Consider the following 17,736-nt stretch of genomic DNA (forward strand, 5'->3'; position numbering starts at 1 on the left):
CCTCCACAGCATTTCTGATGCTTGTCCTGCAGCAAGAGAGCAAAAATCCTTTTGCCAATTGTAGGAGAAGCTTCTAAACTGATTGTTGATCTGAAGTTTAGCTTCTGCTGTGGTACAATAGCTGCTACAGCCTTTGACCAGCAAACAGGGCAGCTAGAAACCTGCTATTCTGGCTGTGAATGCTGTCCTCTGAGTCTGGGAAACATGACTGGATTTGCCCTTCTGTTTGATTTCACAAGAGATCTGACAACTGGGATTTGTTCCTAAATAATTAAGAGGGCTATTGGCAGTATGTAATCCAATATGGATCCCTGGGGCTTAACAAAATGAAAATATATAAAAATGAATGTAATATACTATACATTGTGTTTTGGTTTTCACTTGATATTTATTTTTGTAAGTGCTTGTTTTAGTTTTGTTTTAATACATCTGCTTTTAGTTATGCCTGATTGTATCAATTATCTTGTGTCTGTGAGCCAGGACTGCGCTTACTCCTCTTCATGAACCTGAAATACAATTGTGAAAGTAGAAAGCTGTGTCAAAACAAAACACTGTACAGGGGATTTATGGTAAGTTCACAAGTAAATGACAGAAACTTCCATTCTCTAATGCTTCTGCTTCTTTGCTTTAGCAGCTTGTAGCTGAAACACACTAGCACTAAATACATATACTATATTGAATCTAGCCAACCTTTTCTGTCTTACTTCAGTGAAGAATACAGGCGTCTTGTCCTAATGCTAGCATTTGTATCCTTTGAGAGCAGATGACATGTTGCAAAACAGTATTGTTTACTCATACCTCCTGGAGTTTCCAGGAATAGGAGTTAGCAGTAGTAGGAAGCTATTTTTAATTCTAATCTAATAATAAAGTGTTCCCTATGGCAACTTCTCCCTAAAAGATTTATTTTCTCTTACTTCACCTCTATTACATTTATATGATGTTAAGTGTGGGAGTTTGTTACCTTTGCAAATGAAGCAAATAAAAGCAGTGACCCTGCTCGTCTTCTATCACTGCTACAAGCAGTAACACTACCCTTCCTTTCCTTGGCTGCTATCAGGCAGGTACAGTCAGGCATGGTCTGATTCTTGTAGCACCTTTCAGTTTCATCAATCTTATTATACTACCATTTTGCTCAGGTGCAAAATACCACAAATGTATTTCTCATTCCTAATCACCCCACCTGACTAACAACTAATATTTTCATCCAGCCCTTCAACTCAATGCAGGTTTTCTTTTTGAAAGAGCAGTGTTAGAATATCTGGCACTCTGCTAATGCAGTAATCCCCTGGCTCCACTGCATACCTAGGTATCTACATCATTAAAGGGAGGGAGGGACAGAGTTTTTTAATATCACATATGCAAAACAGTCTGGAAACTTCTGGCTACTGTGTATTGACCAGTCATGTTTGCCCCATAGAGAAAAACTGTACCTTTTTCATGCCAATATCTCTTGACTTGCTCCTCAGCTTGTTAACTTGAGATTCAGCTATTTCTGCCCTTTCTTCAGCATCATCCAGATCATGTTGCTGTTTTCTGTACTTCGAAAGGTACAGATTGGCTTGTGCTTCCTAGTGAGAGAAAACAGAGCTGATCTCCTCGGCTTTCCATTTCATTTCATCCATTTCATTTCCATACAAAGCTTTCCATTTCAAGTGTAACAAAAGGGGCTCAGCATGACTAAGTAATAGCCCTATGGGACTCACTTGATTCTTAAAGGGCAAAGGGTTGGTGGGTTTTTTGGTTTTTTTTGTTTGTTTGTTTGTGGTTAAGGGATTTTTTTCTCCACACAGAAAGGATTTGATGTTTTCAGCAGCACTCTTCATTTAAGTGAGCTGGAAGGCTTTCAACAAACCTCCTGAGGGAGTACTAGGAAAAAAGTCTTTCCTGTTCTTCCCTTCCCTTTGAGTCCTGAAAATTACCCTCCAATCCTGAGCTAAGATGGAATCATTTCTTTTAAAGTAATCAGTGCAAATGCTATATCTTTTATACATAAATACATTTCTAAATCCAGCCTTCATATAAACACAGCTAGGAAAAAAAGGCCAAAGTAAAGTAGTCACTTACAGCTTCCTCTGCTTGGTGCTTGTAGCTCTTCACTTTTAGTTGTAGCTTGTCTATCAGATCCTGCATTCGGGCCAGATTCTTCTTATCTTCTTCTGACTGTACCAAAACACAAGTAATTGGGTTAATAGTGTCAAAAGGCCAAAAGCATCTCCCACAGTGCAGTATATTGGCTTGTATATTATTTTGCAAACATGTCATCTGAAGTATGAGCAAGTCATATTGTGGTCAACCCGCGCATAGATTCTGTAGGCTGATTGAAGATGATGTGTAAGATCTTGGAGGCTGGGGACTAAAAGAGAGTAGTGTCTGTATTTATATATTTATATCATATATACCTATACATGCACAGGATTCCTTGCTTTGGGGTGAGAAGCACTTGTTCTTATAGAGTGTGTCATTATTGAGTGAAACAGGCCTATGTAATTGTATGTAATTTGATTGTTAAATCTATTTTGAAGGCATTTCTGGTAAAAATGAGCCAAGTTTAAGTCTTTGCAGGCCACAAACAGGCAGACCAGTTAACTCTATCTGCCTGTGCCTTCTTAGCAGCTTTCAGGCTCTGCATACAGAAGTTAAACAACATGTGTGATATTAAATAATAGACTAAACAGATAAATGAATACGATCTTAAGAATATATACCTAAAGAACACTGTCAAAAGCAAGGGAAGCAGTGCTCTGTACTGAAGTCCTTTTTTCTTTTGAGAGGCAAGCAGCATGAGCAGATGTTAGTAAACCTGTGCTCAGTGTCGGAGCTCTGGGACTGGGCAGCCCTACACATGGTGATGCATCAGAATCCTCTCTTCAGCAGCATAGCTGAGAGACAGAAAGCTGGGCTTTCTTCCCTTGCAGTGCATATCATCATCTAAGCCTGCTCCATTCAAAACCATGCTAAAACCATCCAAATCCCAGCAATAGCATCCTTCCTAACTGTAATTAAAATGTGTCAGGCAAGGTGATATTAGCCCTACAGAGATATTCTTCCCATCCATAAAGCTTCTTGTAGTCAGAAAGCACTGGGTAATGCCTTCCTTTATTCTTCACTGGGACCCAGTGGCTATGCAGTCCATGGTCACCTGGTAAGTCAGCTCCTTTATGCGCCTTTCAAACTTGCGGGCTCCCTTTTGGGCATCTGAGTTGCGGCGGAGTTCGTTCTCGAGTTCATTCTCCAGCTCACGAACCTGCAAAAAAGAAAAACCTCTTGCTCTTATGTTACGCTTCCAAAGCAGCAGCTGATGTACTTCACAGCTCAAGAATTGCTCATTTTCTCAGCATCTTAATAGAGCCAAATATCAAAAATTCTCCCCATTCTATTTCCCCTAAGTGTATTTAAGCTGAACTAGCAAAGGTCCCACTCAGAACCAGATGCTCTATAGACATATAGCATCTGTTGTCAGTCACTATGAACTTACCAGGCAGCCCTAGGCCATCTACCCAGTCCCAGTTCTGTAAGACAGGGGAGAGTGAACTGTAGTTTGATTGCAAACTTACCCTGGATTCCAGTTTCTGGATCTGTTTCTTGCCGCCTTTCAGGGCTATTTGTTCTGCTTCATCCAGTCGTTTCTGCAGATCTTTAATGGTTTGCTCCATGTTCTTTTTCATTCTCTCCAAGTGAGCACTAGTATCTTGCTCCTTTTTAAGCTCCTCAGCCATCATTGCTGCCTGAAAAACAACCAAACTTTACAGCACCTTTATTATGCCACTGAATAATGCCTCAGTAAAAACTCGATGACAGATGTTGAATCATTCTTGGATCATTCACTACACCCTGAGCTCCAAAGAATATTTGTGTCTGCATGTATCCCCTGGGCACAGAGAATACATTTTTTTCCCTCTCTCTATTCTAAATGCTGTGAATTAAGGTGGGTTTTGTTGTTGTTGTTTGCTTGCTTTACTTGTTATTTGTTTGGATTTGGTATCCTTGCCGTGTGTGTAAATCTACAATATCTGTGATCGGTACAACTCACTGCAGACATTTCAACTTGAGCTTATTAAACAAGTCTAGTAGTGGAGTTAGGGGGTCCTGGTAGGTAGTAGATTAAAACAACTGGAAGGCAAATTTCCCTTAACAGCCATAGATGAGAGCTTCCTGAGCAGCTGTAACAGCACAGCAGTTTCTGTAGCGTGCTGCAATAGGAAGCTCAGTTTCAGCATCTTGTGTCATCGTCCCTGGCCATTCTGCAAGGCTGGTAACAAGAACGCCTACTAGCTCTTTTCTGATTTGACATGTTTCCCTGCTACCAAGAGCCATTTACAGATTTTGTATCCATCACTGAGCAGCCATTGGAAGCCAGCAATTGCTGCAGTCCAAGCTGGAGTTGAATCAAGGACAATCAGTGTCGTCTCTCTGGCAGGCAGTAATAGTGCTGCCTCCTGAGAAGCGAAGACGGTGGTACAAGAATAGCTTCATTCATGCACTCCATGATGTGATATGTCAGCCCAACTCTGCATTTCTCCGGGTCTGTGGGAAATTACAGTATACTCTAATGATGGAAGGACATCCAAATGATCTCCTCCTCCTGATAGGAAGAATGCACTCTGTCTTGTTGGATCTTTGTCCTCATGTTTTCCTAATGGACACCTAGTTATGGGGCGCCTCATTTTGGACTCAGTGATTTTGTTTCTTGTATCAGATTCAATGTGGACCAGTCAACCAGTTAGTGCTAGATCAGTCTGAACTGGTTCAGCCTACAGAAATATGCAATTTACTCAACCGAAGGGAGATGTGACTCGAGGCTGTGAGGATTAGCGGAATCTGCATTCTTGAAAAAACAAAACAAAGTAAATCAAGCAGAATTCTTTCATCTATTTTTGCCTCCAGCCTGTTTAACATTGTAGTTTTACCAGCTGCCTCCAGATTACTGTGGAGCACTTGGGATATACCAGGTTTGTAACATAACTAAGAAGTGCTGAGCTGTCCTTGGACACCGTGGAGCTGAAACAATAGGAGCAAGGAACCAGGCTACTCACATCTGTGATGGCTTTCTTGGCTTTTTCCTCTGCGTTCCGGCACTCCTGGATTGATTCATCCACTTCATTCTGCAGCTGGGAGATGTCACCCTCCAGCTTCTTCTTCTGATTGATCAGGCTTGTATTCTTTCATTGCATTTTCCACAAAGGAGAAGCGGAGAAGGAGGAAAAGTGATTATTGGAAACTTATCTACTCTAAATATAATAGCACACCAAGGCTTAAATATTTTTGCAGTATTTGGGGTGACCCAGCAGTGTGGTAAGGGCTTTTGCTACCTAGCTAGCTTCAGGCCTAGGAAGTGTTAAGAGTACCCACAAAGCTGTAAACATTCAGATTTGGATTCAGATACAACAATAAGCTTGAGACTGAATTAGAAGAATGGATAAGGCAGTCCAACTCGGAAAACTAATGATCCATAGTCTGTTAGTTAATGAGGTGGTTAGAAAAAAAGCCCTGTGTCATCAAAGTGGAAAAAGCTCATTCTCCCTTCTGAGTATTGCATATTTGGTGAAGAGAAGGTTGGATTTTGCAGCAAAAGTGCTGCAGAGTCAAGAGGTGTCCCTGCATGACTCTTCAAGTCCAAAGGCCTCTCTTAATGAAGCCCTGTGGTGTAGCTGAGCACATTTTGCTGCTCTGCACAGCAGGCCTACACCCAAGCTCTTCTACACCAAGTCTTCTCTGCTGAGTAACAGCAGCAAAAACACCATGTCTGCCTCTCTATCCCAGCCGCAGCCAAGTGAAAGCAGGAAGCAGTGGTTTTATAGCACCTAAAGAGGAAAAGAACTATAACTTGCTCTTGTAATCACCCATCCCTATTTTCTGGGAACTGCTTAAAGCAGTTGGCTGAGCCATCAGTTCCAGCTACTCTGGCAGGAAGGAGGCACATCTGCAGAGTGGCTTATTTTCTCTCCTTCATTTCCTAAGCAGAAGGCATGCAGGGAGCGTCTGTCTTGTGATGCCCATGGATGAACAGCGTCAGTGCTTAACACGTGAAGCTCAGTTTAATCCAAAAAAGCCAACCTGAGTATGCAGCAGGTTCACACGTTCGGTGGCTTCCAGCAACTCATGCTCAGCCAGCTTCCTCGCCCGTTCAGTCTGATCCAGCAAAGCCCTCAGCTCATCCAGCTCTGACTGGAGAAGGTTGTTCCGCCTGTCGGAGACTGCCAGCTGCTCCTTCAAGTCTTCATTCACGTGTCCCAAGTCATCCAGCTGCACCTGGAGCTCCTAGAACAAAGCAGCCAGGTTTTATCAGATCAACTCAATTTTGAGCCCCTGTGCTTATAAAAGGACCCATAGATTGCAGAGATGACTTGAGAGATCTCTTAGCAAAACTTTTTAAAACAAAAAAATTACCAGCGTTGAGGCAGGTGACAAAGTTGAACATACACACACACTCCCTGTACTCCAGCCAACTGATTTGCTGTCCAATTTTAAAGGATTTACAGGCTCTCAAGGAAATCCCAGTTTTTCAGTACCTCATGCTGTAGCTCTCTGACCCTGCAGGAGGCTGTAGCCAGCAGGATTTCATGCCTGGATCTCACCCACCTTGTGTGCAAATCTTGGAAGAAATCTACTGCTCAGTAATCTCTCGTATCAGATGTGATCATAAGGGCTTTACTACATGTCCTTGAGAGTAGCTTCTCTCTTGATCTCCGTCACCATTACTGCTTTGATATGAAAACCAGCTCTCAGAGTACCTTGATTTGTGTCTGCAGGCCACGTGCTGACTTGGTTGCTTCTGCAGCATGTCTGTTAGCATGGCTAAGCTGGATTTCCATCTCGTTGAGGTCTCCTTCCATCTTCTTCTTCAGCCGGATGGCCTCATTTCTGCTCCTGGCTTCAGAATCAAGGGTGGACTGCAGAGAATCTATGGTGCGTTGTTGGTTCCTCCTAATTTTGGATAAAGTAGATGGGAAATTAAGGGTGAAGGGAGTTGTTTTACTCTCTGGGAAGGGACGTAGAGCTAAGTTAAACCATACTTCACCTTCAAGAGGTGTCTCATCTAGAAGCAGCACTACATTTCTGAATGACATACACAGCATGAGTTTCTAGCACCTTGTTGCTGCGTACTTGCCTACTATGTTTTACACCCTCAGCCAACTCCTGATCTGTAAGCACCTATAGCATCCTTCTCCCATGTTTTCTTTGGCAATACTTCAGCAGGGAGCTTCCTCAAGTATCTTATGAGAACAAGCAGGTACAGGCCTGAACTTTGCAAGAAACACTTCATGCTTAACTGCCACTTGCCATATTTACTGAATCATATACTGGGATGATTTACATGAAGGCATTAAGAAAGCAGATTAATCGAACTGATGGTTGGTAGCTACATTTGAGCTAATCACCCTAGGGGCTCTGTATACAGTAAATGGCACTTGCAAGCTACAATTTACTGCATCTTAAAGTAGATGTTGGAACATGTATTTTGTATGCTGAATTATTATGGGAGTAGATCGGGAATAGAAATCTGTGTTATGGACATATAAAGTTAGAAAAGATTAAGCCCACTGTAATTAACAAGCTGGTCCCCCTCTTAAAAGCAGCTTACTTTCAATTTAAGAGATGGCAAAACAAATAGAGACAGGTGCATAATTTTCCTCTAACAGTCAGAACAGAGAGGCTTAAAATCAGCAGTTCCACGCTCTGAGCCCCAAGGTGAAGGTTTTGCTCTCCTGCAGCCAGAAAGTAACTCAGTGCACAGAATATGACTCACACAGTAAAAATTCATCTCACCCTTTGGCCAGGTTTTGCTGTTTTCATATCATTTCTGGGAACTCATTAGGGCAACAAGGAAACCCTTGATAGCCTTATTGCTTATTGTGTCCCAGATTCCAAAGGGATAGCACTGCATGCCTGCTGGGCAGCCTAGCAGCAAAACACATACAATGTGGCTGAAGCAGGAACACCGATTGGAATGGCTCATCCTGTGGTCTTTGTAATCAGTGTAACTCTTCAGACTAGGGTTTGTGCTAGGGTAAAGAGGGGAAGAGATTTCATCCTTCTGTCATCTGACTGTTTTTCCTTTTTCCTGCTGTTCATCCCTTTTTACCTGCAGGCTCCTCTCCTTTTATATCCACGCTTTTTGTACCTCTTCATATCTCACCACTTACCCAAATTGTGCATGAATAAGTGCAAGCTCCTTGTGTCCTGGAGAAAGCAGGCTGCTTGTTTCCTGCTGTAAATGTACAGGTTTAGCAGCTCATGGTCTTCCCATGACTGTGCCATCTGGTTTTCCTGCAGCTGCTTTGTGATGTGTCTGGTGGGTTTACATGTACACTGGCAGAGACCAGATTGATAGGAATATCTGAACTAAGAAAAGATATTGTGGTAGAACTACCCTTTGGCAGAGGGCAATAACTAGAGCTGCCTTAGTTACTGGTACCGCCAGCATCTGCTTTTGGTGGCATAACTAGCTGTGGTTTGTTTGGCTGGCTTGGCCAATATGAGAATATTTCTGATCCTTTTAGCAGAAGAAACACTGATAAAAGCTCTCTGCACAGTACCTTATATTTTCCATTTCTTCATCCTTTTCTGCCAGCTTCCTTTCAAAATCAGCTTTAAGCTGAGAAAGCTCAAGCTGAAAACGAAGGGTCTTGCTTTCTTCATGCTCCAAAGCTCCCTGGAATAGAAAACACTGTGAGTTTGCAGTTGCTTTTTCTTTCTTTCTTTTCAAATCACTAACTGATGCAGAAAGATGATCCCTTCATGCTTTTCTCACTGTTCCCAGTAGCAACGTTCCTCCACTGCTTCTATCTCTAAGCAAGGGACACGAGCTGCTTATTTGGCAAACAACGCTTGTATTCACCTTTGATGCAACCTGGCAGCTGGAAAATGGAGCAGAAAGCTCCTCAGTACAAGTTCTCCAACAGCCCATGGCTCACCAAAGTGCCAGGTGCTTTAGGCCTTGCCTGCACAGTTTTGATACCAACATAAGTATTCCAGGAAGTGCATGTGCTTCTAAGGGAGAGGGAGAAACTGAAACCAGATTGTTGTTGGGAGCTTGAAGGAGTCCACATACACCTCATCAAGATCTCTCCAAATGAAGGGGTGTTGAAAACCTCCCACATGTGCAATCTCATTATGGAGTATGACTTTAAGGAAAGACACAGCAGGCATCAGTTAACTTGAAGGAAACATCACAGAACAAGGGAAGTTTCTCCTTGTTCTGATGTTCTCTCTCACTCACAGAGGTCAAGAACTGTGCTGGTGGCAACCAGTAGTTAAGCACCAGGTCTTTGACTCTCAGACCATGCACAAACCAAGTTCATATCCACTCTGACTCACTGCTGCTCTGATCACACAGAGAAGGAAAATGGAACTGAACACCACATAGTTTGAAAGTGCTCTCTGAAGGATAAAAGTGCTCTGGCTTTGCTGTGTTTCCCTCAGGAGATGGTGGAAATAGAGTGGGGTTCCTGAAAGCAAAGCTGCTCAAAATCCTTGCTTAATTCTGGCCACCGTGCATCAGCTACAGGTCACTTTTCATGCCACTTCATGCCAAGCAACCACCCCATGTTACTGGAAACAGCACACAGAAGCACCAGTGATGATGGCCAGAAACCCAAATCACAAGGGAGGGAGAAAGTCTGCACTAAGTCGTTTCTATCACTATTAAGATACATCATCGCTTTACTTTAGTTAGCTGCCAATTCCAGAGAGTCAGGAAACCATTTCACACTGTTCATGAAAGTAAAGCGCGCCCCGTGGAACCCTCAGAACCGATGTATTCTTTCGTGTGAGAGAAGCACAGTGACAGAGCATGTAATCACCCTTCACGTCTCAGAGCTGGGTGAGACAGACATGCCATTTCCCTTGCTCTGATTGTGAGACCTGTTTGTTTGGCTGTGAAATCCCTGCAAACCGTAAAGCATCCTGTAATAGACAAAAGAAGTTGCACAGCATTTAAGGCATTAACGGATCCCTGTTGCTGCGTGATGCTCACTTCAGTAGATGCTATGAAGAGAACAATTCAAATGAAACACAGCCCTCCCCTACAACCCCTTGCTGTGTTGTTTTTAGCCAGCAACACCTACACCCCCTTCCTATCTCTGCAATGCACCAAGCTCCCAGAAAAACCCTGGAAATAAATCAGAATCTCCAGTCAGTCTGTTCTGCGTTGTTGGTTTGTTTCTGTAAACTGTGATGGACCATCCCTATTGGATACGCTCATGTCTGTCCCTATAAAAAGAAACACAGTGTTGTTAAGTGTCTTTACCAAACTCCTATGGGAGTAGAAGATTTTCTGGATGGCCTGTTTTTGTCTTGTTTCCAAGCTTGGGACCACTTTACTTTTTTAAAGCAAAGTGCAGCATCTAGAGCAATATTTAAAGCCTTGCAGGATTTAATGTCATCTGGAGGTTTCTTTTCTTACACCCTGTGGTAGAAAATGGTGAACTTGCTGATGGAAACTAGGTGCTAGAAATATCTGATAAAATACTGTAAAACCACATTTCCTGAATTTCCCGAAAGACTGGAATGCTCTCTGCTGGCTTTTCAGAAGGTGAGCAGAGGATTTTTATGCTTCCTGAAAGGAAAATGAAAAGAAAAAAGAAAAGAAGAAAACAACGACAACCCCTACAAGACACCTCCTTTGAAGCAGCTTCCGTTTGGTGATCTCAGCTGAGATCTCCAAAAGTCACCAGCCTCTCTTGAATCCCAAGGCTGGCTAAGCAAGCTCAGGGGAGCTGGTTGGAGGGCAGTTCCACTTGCTATTAGCACATTTGCAGTGTAGCTGAGAGGATCAAAAAGGAGGGAAATTTGTGATAAAGAAATCGCTTCTCAATCCTTTGAGTTCTCTCTCCTTACCTCTGCTTCTTCCAGAGCCAGCTGAACCTCTGACTTTTCTTGTTCAACTTGCTTCTTGACCTTTTCTATCTCATGGAGGCTCTTGTTTCCTTCACTGATCTGATTGGTCAGATCAGAAATTTCCTCTGAAACAAACAAATGAAAAAAAAAAAAAAAAGGTTAGAGGGATTTAGTGTCAATCTGAGTATTCCAAACAAAGCAATTCATGGATTGAGAATATACGATCCATGCCTCAGACTGCCACCTCAAGTGCTCATCTGTATGCAAGACAGATTGTGTACATCCTACTTGTACAGCAACTGCTTTGGCCTGATGAACTTGAGGGCACAGACTTTCTCGTAAGCACTTTTTGAAGCAGTTTAGTTTTCATCCGTGATCTGCAGGCTAGCCACACGGTGCCCTACTTTGAGAGCTATGTAGGCCTCATCCGTTGCATCTTTGCCACCTTTCTTGTTCCTTCTCTGAGGCTGACACCCCTGCAAGCAGTGAGCTCACTTCCCCTACCCCTGGCACCGAGCAGGAAAAGGCAGTGGTTATGACTATAAACATGCTTTCAGTGATGTGAATTATTCCATTAGTGTAACAAGCAAGGATTGTACTGCTAGTAAAAAGGCTACGCTGACACTTAAGTGTCTTCTCCCTTGCAACAATTATTCTTGTTTCAAACTGTTAGCTACGCTAGATTACACAGATCTAGTCAGTCCTCTGGCAAAACCATTTTCAGTGCTTAAACTTTCATTTCCAGTATCAGTGTCTCCAGGCACACCTGAAAGTTCTAAGGATGAGATAAATGCCTTTCTCTACTGCTGTTCTCAGTGCTGTGTCTCTGGCACCAGCCACGGAGTCCTGAATGAAGCCTACCTTGGAGGTTCTTGTTTTCCCGTTTCAGAGTCTCCAGATGGTCCAATGTCTCTTCATAGGCATTCTTCAGCTTGAAGAGCTCTGTGCTGAGGCTGCGGGCCTCCTTCTGGGAAGCTTCCAGCTCAGCCTGCGACTCTTCATACTTCTGCTTCCAGTCACTGATGATCTTGTCGAAACCACGCTGCTTCTTGTCCAGGGAGGCAGCTGCTGAGTTGGCCTTTTCCAGATCAATCATCATATCTTCCAGCTCATTCTGCAGCCTGTGCTTTGTCTTTTCCAGAGAAGAGCACTTGGCGTTGGCAGCTTCGATCGCTTCCTCGGCTTCTTGCAGGCGGGCAGCAAGCTTTTTCCTGCCAGATGGGAAGAGACAGCAAAATGACTGAGGGCAATGACTGCTGTCTGTCCAGAAAAGCTGACACCAAGGCAATATCTCAATATCTCGGTTCCCAAAGGGAAACTAAAAATCAAGCCACTAGAAAGAAGGGACTATCGTAGACAAAAAATAGCTTAAGTTGTGAATGCTACAAGTGGCAGACAATTCTGTGCATGTGTGTGAATGTTCGAAACTGAACTTTTGACTTCTCAAGAACAAGCCTGCCATGATTTCTAACTGTGACTACTATGGGCTGGTTGTGAATTTTGATAGAACCTAGTCAAATGAAAGTGCCATGTACTGAAACTTCCATTTAAAAGACATAGCTGCTGATTAGGAGGCTGATTGTGCCTTGGGCTTTTGGTCATAGGCTATTTGGATGGAGAAAGCCAGGTAGTCTAAGCAAGAAGATGTCCTGGAAAGAAAGGAGGAGCTCCAAAAAGATCACAGTAAAAATCCTAGATGGAGAAAATGTACTGGAAGCAAGGGAAGATCCTACAGACTGGAGATGCTCAGAGGCAGATCACAGAGTCATAGAATCACAGAATCGCTTGGGTTGAAAAGGACCACAATGCTCATCCAGTTTCAACCCTCTGCTGTGTGCAGGGTCACCAACCAGCAGACCAGGCTGCCCAGAGCCACATCCAGCCTGGCCTTGAATGCCTCCAGGAATGGGGCATCCACAGCCACCTTGGACAACCTGTTCCAGTGTGTCACCACCCTCTGGGTGAAAAACTTTCTCCTAATATCTAACCTAAACCTCCCCTGTCTTAGTTTAAAACCACTCCTGCTTGTCCTATCACTATCCACCTTTGTAAACAGCTGTTCCCCCTCCTGTTCATATGGCTCCCTTCAAGTACTTGAAGGCCACAGTGAGGTCTCCCTGGGGCCTTCTCTTCCTCTCAGCTGAGTGCCAGATGAAGCCCATTTAAGCCACTTACTTGGCATCTTCCAGCTCCTCAGTCCTCTGAATGGCATCAGTCTCATACTTTGTTCTCCACTGTGCCACTTCTGCATTTCCCTTGGAGAGAGCCCGCTGCAGCTCTGCCTTGGCTTCTTGCTCCTCCTCATACTGTTCTCGCAAGAGATCACAATCATGCCTGGCTGCTTGCAGGGCATGAGCCAGGGCATTTTTGGACTGTAGGGATAGAAAGGTCACAACATTGCAGGGTTACCTACAGCATAACCCAAACAAACGTGCCCTAGAAATTCAAACAAAGGGTCAAGTCTTTGTTTCTTTTTGCTTCTGCCCTTGTCATTCCTAGTCAAGACAGGTAAAAAGTCATCCCAGCAGGTAACATGCTGGGCAAACTACCAGAACTGAAGGTATTCTCATACCTTTGGAGAAACATCCAAATTTATAAGATAAAAAATCAATTACAAACACTGCTTATTTTTCCAAATTCTTCCCCTTTGACTTGCTTCTTTCAGGGCAGGAATTTATATCTGTTCAGTTAGCAGGTAGTATTTTCACTTCTACATCTCATTTCAGTTTTTATCCAGGATACAAATGAATATGAGTAGTTTTTCCTATTCCATTTCAATGAATGGAACAATCAAAGCATTACCTTGGTTTCCTCTTCTAGCTGTCTCCTAAGTTCTTCAATCTGCTGTGTAAATGATGTTTTTCCTCTGGATAGCTGACTTATCAGTGACTCCTTCTCTTCAAGCTGTCTTAGAAATTCCCCTGTCACAGGATTTAAGAAGAGGAAGTGACACACTTGCAGCCAGAGCCAAAAATCGAAGTCCAACTTAAACAATTGTACCGAGGGGAAGATCAAACATGATTACGGCTGACCTTTTCTGAAGCATCTTCCAAACTTGTAGCTATCAAGACACTTAACCAGCATGATTTTCTTTCTTTTTTTTTTCCTGATTACTCATATTTGTACTGTCACTACTTTGATTCAGGAACTTCAGCCAATTTCATGAATCAGTCTAGACTGATGCTTATGTTCACATGAAATTGTAGTTGGTTTTGTTTTCTTCACTTGTCTTTAAGGATTTCTTTCTGGAGGGCTCCAAAGTACTCTAATAAGCTCACAACTGCCAGCATACAAAACAGAGGGATACACAAGGAAAACTTTACTTATTGCAAGGGCATCACTATTGGGCAGAAACTGCAGCCCTTCAAGACTACAGGGAACTAACATGAAAATAGATAGGAAATGAAACGTCTTTAAAAATGCACATGAAGTTAATTTAGCAGAACAGTGGTATCTGATGGGGATGCAGAGATAAGAGTTCTGTGGCAAAAAAAAAATGTAGCATGAATTTTTTGGTTGGTTGTGAGCATCCTCTGGAGTGCAGTGCCTGAGGCCATGCTGAGGAAGGTGTATTCACACAGACAACAGAAGTATGCCAACTCCCTCATCTTCCCTCTAGCTCTACAGTGGATGTGCTGTTTGTAAAAGTGGTACTTAGCCAGCGCATCCACTTCAGCTCATGAGGCAGTAGCACAACATGCTGGTAGATATGATTACAGATGAGTTTTAAAAGACAAGTTCAAGGCAGGGTATCTCCACCCAATGTTACAACAATACCGAAGACAGGAAAACTGAAAAATGCAAAGCTGCAACTCTATTCAGCAAACCAAGTCCAGTCACATTCAGTACTAATGCCACCGCACACCACTTCTCTTTGACGTGGCCACTTGACATTCTGCTTACCAGTAACTTATTTGGATTGAACGCTCATATGCTACACGTACCATTCTCACTCTGGAGTTTTGTCTTCTGAGTAGTGAGGTCGTTCATGAGGCGAGTCATTTCATCCAGTTTAGTTTTTGTCTCATTCAGATGATCTTCATAAGTGCGACAAAGTTTTTCTGCGTTTGCCTAGATGGGAATCAGGAGAAGAGACACACAAAGCTGCAGCCTCCAAGTAGCCATTTGGAAGCTGTAGCCTTTGAAATACATCTTTTTTATGTGTGTGCCCCTTTCAAATAAACAGCAGCTAACAAAGACACAAGTATCTCTTCCACCACCAGAATGTAATGAATGATAATGAGAGGGTAAGGCCTGATCTTCATAAGCTTTACAGCAAGAACTCTTATATCATGTTTGGTAGGCCTGGTTTAAAGAGCAATTTGACCTAGCAAATACTACTTTTCTGTTTTCCACCAAATAAAATAACACTGAAATGCACCATACAGGAACACTGAGTGCCTGGAACATGAATAAAGAACTTGAGATTTGGCTCAGTTTTAAAAGTAATCAAGAAGAAATAATCTCACTCATCAGAGCTGTGTGTGTGTGTGCATTTCATCACTGTTTTAAAGAGATGGATACTGGAACACTGAAAAGGAAAGCTGCCAGGTCACTTTGGAAGACAGCAGTGAAATGGGGAATAGAAATCCCATGTCTGTGGTTCCAGGAAGAGGTCTTCCCATCAGAACACCTTCCTCTTTTGCTTTTCCTTAACTGTGTTCTGAAGTGAAATACTTCTGCAAGACCTCCAGAACCAACCATATGCCTATGAAGTTCAGACATAAGCTTCAGCACAAGTGTTAGATGGGAAAATCATCTACAGTGAAAACTGCTCTACTGATTCTGCTGTAATTGCTGTTTATCATAGATTGAGTTTGATGTCAGCCTTCTTGTACTCAGAATACTGAAACCCTGACTTCAGTTTCACAGAGCAGGCTCTTTAGAGCGCTCTGAAAGCTGCCAAGACTGTCTACTGAGAAAGCAAAATGCATAATTCAGCCATAGGAGTTGAAAATGAACAGAATGGTCATGCAAGCCTTTGTTTTACATCCCTTGCTAATGTGAGTCAAAACTGTGAGCCAAGATCAGCATCTGAGCTGTACAGCCTTGAAAGGCGTCACTGCAGTCATCATCAGCCTAAGGGAGCACAATTTAAGCAGCATGGTTTTGTGCTCTGAGATATATGAAGAACTGATATGTCTGGGACTGAGGACGTACTACATCTGAGATAGGTCATTTCAATGGCTATCCTGTCTCCAAGTGAGAAGGGCTATACCACCAGCTGGGGAAGGGGCGATACAGCATACACAAGCACCACCAGATTGCAAGACACAACTTTCTGAAACACACCAGCCCTACCAGCTGTCCTGGGAAGCCTTCAGATAAGCCTTGGCTACACATGACCACTGGGGGGTTTGGGAAGTCTCAAGGCCCTTACTTTTCCCTTAACCGTTTGCTCCATGTTGGATGTCAGATCATCCACTTCCATTTTCAGCTCGCTTTTCTCCTTTTCCAGTTTCTGCTTGACGCGCTGCAGGTTGTCCAGCTGCTCCCCCATCTCAGCCACGCTGTCTGCATGCTTCTTCCTCAGAGCAGCAGCTGTGGCTTCATAGTGCAGCGTGGCCTCCTCAAGGTCACGCCGCAGCTTCAAGAACTCAGCTTCACGTTTCTTGTTCATCTCCAGCTGGGCAGCAGTGGCACCCCCAGCCTCTTCAAGCCGCTCGCTTAATTCCTCCAGTTCTCGGGCCAAATCTGATCTCTGCTTTTCCACCTTGGCTCGAGCAGCTCTTTCTGCTTCCAGCTCCTCTTCTAGCTCTTCTATACGAGCCTGTCAAAGAGAGAGAACCTTGGGGTCACCTCCAGATGATTCCCACCAGAAAACCTTGAAGCATGTTACAAACAGTGAAATTCTCTGCCAACCCAACACTTTACAATAGAGGAACCAGAGGACAAGACATCTTTCTCATAGTAAATAGCCCTATGAGTTCTACAATTTGCCCCACAAGCTTTAGTTCAAGACACTCAGGTAAAGTATGTTGACCTTGTATTCTGTCATGTACTTTACATATAGGTCAAATATGGGAGAGACGTTATTTCTTAGTAGGAGTTGCAACTGACTGCCATTGAGGGGAACCGTAAGAGTTCTCTTTGCTTCCAGTCTAAGAGCTATGCAACAGAAGTAACTTCTCTCTAGGAGTTTTAAGCCTTTCTGCCTTTCCTGAAACTACTAGCATTCTGCAGTCATACATCCTGTGGAATAAGTTCATTGAGGGAAAAGGGATTGGAGTTGCACTACTGTGGGGCGCAAAGCTGAGCGGCAGCTGGCTGTGAAAATCTCTGCAAAGCCCTTTAGTGAGGCAGATAATCATATGGTGGCTTGGATGGGAAGGAACCTAAAAGACCATCCAGTCCCAACGTCTCTGTAATGAACAGGGACACCTTCCACTAGATAAGGTTGCCCAAAGATGTATCCAGCCTTGGGAGGTTCGTCCTAAGAGAAATGAGAAAGAAGCAAGCTAACCTGAAGCTCCTTAATCTTCTTCTGCAGCTGCATTACAATAGCTTGTTCATCTTCTATCTTGGAATTCAGTTGGCTCATTTCAAACTCCTTCCTGCCAAAGAAAGGAAAATCCCACTGTGACAGTTTTCTCCACAGTTCAAAGCTAGGCTCATGCAATTTTTAAAGAGCTGTTCAACAAAACTCCTAATGCATCTAAAAATGAAAACAATCCTTGTGTATCACCATATGCAAGAAAATACGTAACTGTCTTAGCAATCGTTTCCAAGTCAAGACTCTGCAAATTATTGTGCAATTACATTTTTTGTTCTTTGTGTCATACAGAGTAATTTTATTTTCATGGTCAAAGGAACAATATGATTAATTGAGTTAGGCCTTTCAACAATACTCTTATAGTTAGGAGGAACGACTTCTTTAGAAGACTCCTTTCTCCTGTA

At 43.1% G+C, this 17,736-nt stretch overlaps 1 protein-coding gene across 1 annotated transcript in view; it reads right to left on the reverse strand.

Moving 5' to 3' along the window:
• Window positions 1-462: 462 nt before the first annotated feature.
• MYH15 (myosin heavy chain 15) overlaps window positions 463-17,736 on the reverse strand; it is a 42,962-nt gene continuing 25,688 nt past the window's right edge. The window contains exons 27-42 of the mRNA XM_072337179.1: window positions 17,303-17,393; window positions 16,220-16,609; window positions 14,784-14,910; window positions 13,642-13,760; window positions 13,015-13,211; window positions 11,701-12,050; window positions 10,840-10,964; window positions 8,538-8,653; window positions 6,732-6,924; window positions 6,055-6,258; window positions 5,034-5,159; window positions 3,555-3,725; window positions 3,140-3,244; window positions 2,065-2,160; window positions 1,431-1,568; window positions 463-506 (exon numbers count right to left, since the gene is read on the reverse strand). Coding sequence (XP_072193280.1) covers window positions 489-506; window positions 1,431-1,568; window positions 2,065-2,160; window positions 3,140-3,244; window positions 3,555-3,725; window positions 5,034-5,159; window positions 6,055-6,258; window positions 6,732-6,924; window positions 8,538-8,653; window positions 10,840-10,964; window positions 11,701-12,050; window positions 13,015-13,211; window positions 13,642-13,760; window positions 14,784-14,910; window positions 16,220-16,609; window positions 17,303-17,393 — 2,566 coding nt within the window. The 3' untranslated portion in view covers window positions 463-488. The remainder of the gene's footprint in view (window positions 507-1,430; window positions 1,569-2,064; window positions 2,161-3,139; window positions 3,245-3,554; window positions 3,726-5,033; window positions 5,160-6,054; window positions 6,259-6,731; window positions 6,925-8,537; window positions 8,654-10,839; window positions 10,965-11,700; window positions 12,051-13,014; window positions 13,212-13,641; window positions 13,761-14,783; window positions 14,911-16,219; window positions 16,610-17,302; window positions 17,394-17,736) is intronic.

Source organism: Excalfactoria chinensis, chromosome 1, assembly GCF_039878825.1.
Source record: "Excalfactoria chinensis isolate bCotChi1 chromosome 1, bCotChi1.hap2, whole genome shotgun sequence".
Taxonomy (NCBI): domain Eukaryota; kingdom Metazoa; phylum Chordata; class Aves; order Galliformes; family Phasianidae; genus Excalfactoria; species Excalfactoria chinensis.